The sequence below is a fragment of the Hordeum vulgare genome, chromosome 5H, assembly GCF_904849725.1.
Source record: "Hordeum vulgare subsp. vulgare chromosome 5H, MorexV3_pseudomolecules_assembly, whole genome shotgun sequence".
Taxonomy (NCBI): domain Eukaryota; kingdom Viridiplantae; phylum Streptophyta; class Magnoliopsida; order Poales; family Poaceae; genus Hordeum; species Hordeum vulgare.
In genome coordinates this window covers 75940777-75949129 of record NC_058522.1, presented here as the reverse complement: position 1 = coordinate 75949129, position 8353 = coordinate 75940777, and the positions used below count along the sequence as shown (strand labels likewise).

Below are 8353 nucleotides of genomic sequence, written 5' to 3'. Positions count from 1 at the left end.
TGAAAGAAAGAAAAAAGAATCCGACTCTACTCCTGGCCCTACCTGGATGGAACGTGGTTTGTTACACCGGGTTGGCTTCGTTCCTGTGCGATTTTATTACTGCAGACTTTTAACCGCCCGTGGTTTTCTTTTCCCCATGGTTCAGTTCCACCGCGCGGGAGGTGAAAAATCCGTTACATCCTTGGATCCCACCGTCACCAGCCTTGCCTATTTCAGACTTGAGAGCCCGCCCGCCGGCCTCTGAAGCGAAGCGCAACATTCAGACCCCCAAACCCAGCGCTCCACCGGAAGGAAGCCAGCGAGCGAGCGAGCGAGCGAGAGCGAGAGCGAGAGATGGCGGCGCAGGCGTGGAAGACGCGGTTCCGGGAGCGGGTGGTGGAGGCGGAGGCCCGCTGCCGCATGATCCCCGTCAAGATCGTCCTCGCGCGGGCGTTGATGGCAGGGCTGCTAGACGTGCCCCTGGTAGGGCGCACCCAGAATATCAAGAGCGCGGAGCTGTCGCTCCAGGACGCGGCCAGCGACCTCTACACCGCCGCATCCTTGCTGGGGAGCGCCACGGAGCTCGCGCACTACGGAGGCGGCGCGGAGCTCGCGTTCCGCGGGCGCGTCTTCATCCCGTTCAACCGGCTGGGCACCATCGGCCTCCTCCCCGCCGCGCACCGGCTCGCCTGCGAAAAGCTCCTGGACGCCAGGCTGCGCGCCGCAGACGCGTACGACGCCGTGGAGCGGTGCTGCGGCCACCTGATGTTGATGCGCGGCCTGCTGGGCTTCCCATCTGTCACCGGCGTGGACGAGCGCATCGACGCCGAGCGCCTCGAGGCCCACAACCTGCTCGGGAACGCGAGGGGGATGGCGGACGATTGCGTCAGGCTGGTCGCCGGCGCCCTCGAGGACGTCCCCACCTGAGGGGTGTCGTGCCTGTCTGTGAGTCCGACTTGATCGCTAGCTAGTTCTTGTGTTCTTTCTTGCATCTTCTTGTGTTCTTGCGTACTCGTTGAAACTGTCGGTTGTTGCTGCTGCTGCTACCTGGATTCTATCCTATCCTATGAATGCCGCACTAGTTTTGTACTGCTGCTTTCTATGAATCCAGCCAAGACTCACAAGATTTAGATTCTGTCTGTGAATTCTAAGAATCCAAGATTTCCAAGCAGTCTAATATGATGGTTTTGTTGGTTGATCACAATGTTGGTTGGAGTTTGTATTAACATGACGCATTTGGTTGGTTGATGTTCATGGATTGGTTTGCTGTTTCAAGAACAGGGAATTGTTATCAATTAGCTGCTCAATTCTGCTTGATTAATATGGATTTGCAACTTCACCCCCTGTTCCAGAAATTAATATAGCCTGGACTCAAGCTGGTATTATATTCTGTGATTGTGCTTGATTAATACAGCATGTTTTGTTTTGTTTTTTACCCAAAGTATGACAATGATTTGTTGCCGCAGTTTGAATTATGTTCTACATACAGCTTAGATGGCAGTGGGTTCGTCCAGATTTCAGAAACTGTGTTACACAGGTTGCTTTAAGCACCAACCAAAATATATGCACATGTTTTTACCACTGTGAGCATATTGATCACTTTTAGTTCCAACAAAGATTGCTGCTGCAGCTGCTGCTATCTGGATTCTGTGAATGTTGCACTAGTTTTGTACTACTGGTTCCTATCAATCCAAGACTCCCAAGATTTGGATTGTATGAATCCAACATGTCCAAGCAGTCTAATGGTTTTTTTAGTTGATGCCCAATGTTGGAGTTAGTATTATCAGACACATTTGGTTGATGTTCATGGATTGCTGTTTCAGAACAGATAATTGTTATTAGCTGCAATCCATGTTGCCTCAGTTGGATTTGGATTTTTAACTTCATCCCCGTTTAAAGAAATTTATATAGCTGGGACTTGACCTGTATTTTATTTTGTGGCTGTGCCCAACAGCATGTTTATCCAGAGTATGGCAATGCTTTGTTGCCTCAGTTTGAATTCTGTTCTCCATACCCACAGCTTAGATGGCAGTGGGATCATTCAGATTTTAGAAACTGTGTCACACAGCTTGCTTCAAGCACCAACGAAGATGTATGCAATTTTTTAACAACTGTGAACATATTATTGATCACTTTTAGTTCCAATAAAGATTTTGAGGACACTCAACAAGTAGTACAAGGAGGGATCACTTTTACTTTTATCAATCTTCTTTGTGAAATTATTGAGATATGGTTACTGCTCCAAAAGGCGAATGTTGAGAAATTACAATGGTCATACTGTAATATTGCGCTCTGTTTATCCAACGTTTACGGTGATCAAAACAGATCAGAAGATGTTCACAAAATTTGCTTCCTAATATGTAGCACATTATTGTAAATAAAAATTATTAAAAAAAATGGGTGGTAGCATGAATTTTATCTTCAGTCGTGTAATTGTGATCTGTGAAGCATGGATTTGCTTCCAAATTTGTTGTTTGTATTTTCTAACAATTGGGTGATCTGTGAAGCACGGTGTTTATGTTCAAGCAGGTATTGGTGAAGAAGAAGAAACAGTAGTAGTAGAATGTTTCATGTTAATCATGCATTGATCTGAAACATGGCAAAGGGAAAGGGTTAAGGACAAAAGGAAGGGTGTTATCTGCTTAAAAATAGGACTGCGCAATGAGGAATGATTGAAGCTAAGGGTTCAAAATGCACAAGACGAGCAGGAATCCTACAGTAGTTACAGAAGACGTCCAATTAGTTGTTGTTTTTCATTTTCGTTTGACCATCATGACCAAATTGGAGGCAGGAACATCATTGAGAATTTTCAGCAGCTGCACACAAGCCAGAGTTTCAGCAAGCAACCACCAAAAACACGGCATGCAACCTGCATCTGGGAATACAAAAATGGTAAACACCATGGCAAATCTAGTGTAGATTTCCAGTCAGGGGGGCACAAGAGCATGCCAGATTTAGAAAGGAAAACAATTGATAAGGAAACCAATCACATGACAATTGAGTGTCATGCCACAGGGTGATGACCACAGCAGTGATTATCTATTTCCTGATGCCACACAAGATTTGGAAAGATCAATTATTCAATCACACCCTGATGAAAAGCCAACAAAATAATAAAATAACATAATAGATTGAACAAGTTCTGAGAAGCTTCTCTTCATTGAAGAATCATCATTTCAAGAGATGAACATTTACGTACACACAAAACTGTAAAGAGAAACTAAAATTGCTAGGTAACTACAGAGATCATTACTTAGTGCTAGAATGACAGTCTCATGCTTACGCATTCAACCAAGCAATGCTATTTTACTGTTCAGCAACCAAGCAATGGCATTGGAATATTAGATCTGTGGCCTTCACTGTTCAGGAAAATTTGCAGGTAAAGAAAAGTATCGGTACAAAGTATAGCAATCTCTCCATATTGAGGGTCAAACTCTCCATATCTTCTCACTAACATCTCTGAGTGTAAACTGCACTTCTTACTAACAGGGCCGGACTACCGTACATTGTAAGCAATGGTGTAGAACCCATTATCAGGAGAGCCATGTGCAGATGTTAATCATTCTCCATTCTTCATGGGAAATGCAAACTTGCCATAGAGTCCGCTTTTGAGTCGGACGGGAAGATCAGGAAGGTCCACATCCATCCATCGGATCTGACTACCTCGCGACAAACATCTCCATGTCACTCAGCGAGAAATAGGAAGGCAAGCTCATCCAGTTCCTCCGTCAGAACCGGGACATCTTCACATGGAAGCCGTATGAGAGGTGTTCCCAGGGAGCTGGCTGAGACAATGTATATTATCATGAATTATCAAAACCATCAAGGGGGTATATATGCTTTCAGTCTCCCCCTTTTTGGTAATTGATGACAACATATAATAAAGCTTCAAATAAGGATAGGCAGTAGAATATGACAGCTTTGAATGATACATGACTGATACAAGCTCTCCCTAGATGTGTGCAATCCCTTTTAAAGGACGGTTTCTTTGGAATGCATGGACACACCCATTGTAGAAAGGGACATGACGAGTCATGTATACCTTGGCTATATGGATCAAACATATGTGAGTAAAATATCTCCATGTTCAAGACTCACTCTTGCAAACAAAATGTGCAACAAACAAGAGATCATCTTGAACAAAGATATTATGCTTATACTTACCTTGAAGTTCTTGAACATTTTAACACTAGGAACAAACTTGAGAAAACAATTGTTAGATAACACAAGAGTATTGTATCGTAAAGATGCAGAGAGCTTCAATAGTACCAAGACATGAAAGACATATTGAAAATAGGATTTGACGATAGATATTGCTCCCCCTATTTGTCAGGATAGATATGTCTCCAAGAACATTTAGAACTTTATCCCCTGAGTATAATATGTAGGTTTTCTCTCCCCCTGAATCTCTGCATGTAGATATGTGGGAGTAAGTAGGGTTAGAGAAGTCTAATACGAGAAGGCAAATAAAACTTTCTCTCCCCTTAATGTAGTTCTCCCCCTGGAACATTTCTCCCCCTTTGGTAAGCATAAGCTTTGATATTTCTCTCCCTTTGGCATTACTTTCCAAAAAGGTCAGAGGGTAAGGGTTCCTTGAGAGCAAGGGATCCTTGATATTTCTCCCCCTTTGATATTTATTTATCCCCCTTTGAAAAAGTTGAGATAAAGGCAAAGAACTCAAGTAGTTTCATAATTCGGAGGCTCCAAGGCAAAGTAAATCGGTAGAACAGAAAATGATCTTAGGCCTCTCGGAGAAATCGGTATGATCAATTTTCCTAGTTCGGAGTGACCGAATTGCAAATATAAACTTAACTACTTGAAGATATGGTGTTTCTTTTATCACACAAAGATCCTTCTTGGCCATTTTGATAATAAAGATCCTCAGATATTTTTGTCCAAGGTTCTCAGAAAATATTCAAATGATTTTCAAGGAATTTTCAAAAAGATTTGCAATGAATTTTCACAACTTGATGGAGTTTGAATGGTTCCATGAAGGCATGCAACTAAAATATGAACCATACAAGATTCTTCATCTAGATGTTGGTCGGTGACTAGCTCACCTATATTAGAGTATATTGAGTTAAGGAGCCAAGCAAGAATGCTTGAGCATAGGTCATACTCATCGTTATTTATTTTGTGGCTGTGCCCAACAGCATGTTTATCCAGAGTATGGCAATGCTTTGTTGCCTCAGTTTGAATTCTGTTCTCCATACCCACAGCTTAGATGGCAGTGGGATCATTCAGATTTTAGAAACTGTGTCACACAGCTTGCTTCAAGCACCAACGAAGATGTATGCAATTTTTTAACAACTGTGAACATATTATTGATCACTTTTTGTTCCAATAAAGATTTTGAGGACACTCAACAAGTAGTACAAGGAGGGATCACTTTCACTTTTATCAATCTTCTTTGTAAAATTATTGAGATTTGGTTACTGCTCCAAAAGGCGAATGTTGAGAAATTACAATGGTCATACTGTAATATTGCGCTCTGTTTATCCAACGTTTACGGTTATCAAAACAGATCAGAAGATGTTCACAAAGTTTGCTTCCTAATACGTAGCACAATCTCTCCCTAATAATAAAGCAAATACGATTTCTGGTGGTCCGTCCTGAAAATTACCCTTAAAGTTTGCATAAATTACCCACCATGCCACCGGTAAGTAACAGAAAACGTTTCACAAAGCGAAAAATCTTGGACTGGGCCGGCCCATGTAAAAACCTCCTATATTATGCTCTGCACGCTGGGAGAATATTCAACATACTGTATTGGCCGGCCCATGCACACGCGCCTGCTTTTAGTTCTGTTTATTTATTTATTTTCAGTTCTGTTTTATTTTTTTATTTTAAATAATGTAGAACTTAAAATAATCTTTAAAATTTTAATAAACTGAAAATTATAAATCAACATATTTAAAAAATTAAAATGTTTGTGACTTCAAAAACTGCTCGGAGTTTTGTAAAAAATGCTCACATATACAATAAAATGTTTGTACAATAAGAAAAGTCCATGGTCTCAAATACAATTCCATGTATTAAAATTATTAAAGGCATTTAACAAAATAATTTTTAATTCAAAATATGTTAATGCATTTAAAAATTGTCCTAAAATTTTCAAAATAGCTAATGCCTGTTTTGATAGTTTCATTTTTATTTAAAATTTTCCGTTCCATTTTTGTTTATCTATAATTTAAATAATTTAGAATTAGAAAAACTTTTGCATATTAAAAAATAGTAATTTTGAAAAAATGCTGATGAATTTTTATTTTGAATTAAACATAGGATTCAAAAAAATCGCCGGATTTTATATTTTTTTTGCAAATTCCAAAATAATGTCCACGAATTGAATAAATATATTACTGATTTAAAAAAATGTTTGTTTATTCAGAAAAACTTCATGCGCTTCAAAAAATGTTTGTGAATTTAAAATAAAATCCTCCAACATCAAAAATTATGTTTGTCTTTTCTTGAATTGGTCGCCAATTGAAAAGAAAATATTTAAACCCGTTCGAAATATAAAAAATATTTGCTATTTTTAGTAAATGTTTGTAAATTGTAAAAAATGTTCTCGATTTTCAAATTGTTCCCATATTTGTAAAATTGTTCACGAAAGATCTAATGTATGTAGTTAAACATTAATGCTTCTAAGTCTTTGTGACAATATACATGTGTGAATTTGGAAGAATTAACTGTTAGATGGATCGGATTATTATTGTATTTTAAAAAAAGAAATCTTGAAATTCAGAATAAATCTTTGAGTTACCAAGATTTTTGACAAACATGATATTGTTTTTTGAAAATGTAAAGATTGCTTCAACTCGTGAATAAATTTAAAAGAAGAAACATTTTCTTGCATTTGTGTACAAAATTACTAAATCAAACGATGATATGTGAACATAATGTGGTCACCATCATTAGAGATTTTGTTTTTTTTTTCCGTGGCAACGCACGGGCCATTTTGTTGGTATTGTAAATAAAAATTATTAAAAAAATGGGTGGTATCATGGATTTTATCTTCACTCGTGTAATTGTGATCTGTGAAGCATGGATTTGCTTCCCAATTTGTTGTTTGTATTTTCTAACAATTGGGTGATTTGTGAAACACGGTATTTATGTTCAAGCAGGTATTGGTGAAGAAGAAGAAATAGTAGTAGTTGAATGTTTCATGTTAATCATGCATTGATCTGAAACATGACAAAGGGAAAGTGTTAAGGACAAAAGAAAGGGTGTTTTTTTAAAGACCCAGCTCATGGCTGGCATATATTGATCAAAAGGAGGTAGCAATGTGGGGAAAACAAAATGTGAACGTGATCTGAGGATCAAGGATGAAAGAGAAAGAAAACAAAAAAAGGGGGGAAAGATTACACGGGGCGACATTTCACGGTGGATCCCAAAAAGGGGGCTCCAAGAGTGTTGCTCCTACCTGTCTCCAAAAATCGATGGTTCTTGTGATTGCATTCTTCATGTTTTGTAGGTCCGCGTGCTTGTTCCTGAATGTGCAGTCATTTCTCTCCTTCCAAATTTCAGACTAGATCAAGATGATCATTGTCTTGATGGCCTTTCTGTGCTTTGGTAAAGCTCTGTTGACCATCGTAGCTACAATATCCAATGATTTTCCTTTCTCCTCCCATGCGCCTGGGTGCAGTGATGCACATCCGAGGCGCGATTGCGCGTGTGTCCATACTTCGAGGGCATCGGGCATTGCCAGAACATGTGCTTCGATGATTCCAGATTCCTATGACATAATTGGCAGAAGTAGCCATTTGGCTAGCCCCTGCGCTGTAGACGATCGTTGCACCATAGTCTGTTCTTGAACAGCAGCCAGGTGAAAATCTTTAAGCCCGCAGGTGCCCAGGTTGTCTATATCACTCTTTTGTAATCGGATTTTAGGAATCCCTGGAACTGAGCCTTGTATGGAGAGCTTGCTGAATACATCCCTGATGCTTCAAGTTTCCACTTGATTGTGTCTCTAATCCCATCTTGTAAGTGGAGATCCATATCTTGGATCCATCTATGGAGCCTAATTGCCTCCTCTGAAAACTGCATTGTGTCACCATGGGTGAGGTCACCTATCGAGGTGTTGTTTGCGAGCGCCTCTCACACTGATCTATTCTTTCTTCTGGAGTGCATAAAGAGGTTTGGGAAGGACGTCTTTAGGTTTCCAGAGCCAGTCCATGAGCAGTGCCAAAAGGATGTAATTGCGTCGTTGCCGAGGGTGGTAGTCGTGGAGGCATTAAAAAGTTCCCTGTTGGCCTCATCACACTGTAGAGCCATGCCATGCCATGGTCTGTCATGGCTTGTCCAGGAGAGCCATAACCAACGCAGCCTAAGTGCTCTACTGAAACGATTCAAATCTACGATTCCCAGTCCCCCG

The 8353-nt window shown here is 40.3% G+C and overlaps 1 protein-coding gene across 1 annotated transcript; it reads left to right on the top strand.

Annotated features, from left to right (window-relative positions):
* Positions 1–258: 258 nt before the first annotated feature.
* Positions 259–1364, top strand: LOC123397861. Its single transcript, XM_045092387.1, has one exon. The coding sequence runs from the start codon at positions 334–336 to the stop codon at positions 904–906; it is 573 nt and encodes a 190-aa protein (XP_044948322.1). The 5' UTR covers positions 259–333; the 3' UTR covers positions 907–1364.
* The last annotated feature ends 6989 nt before the right edge of the window (positions 1365–8353 follow it).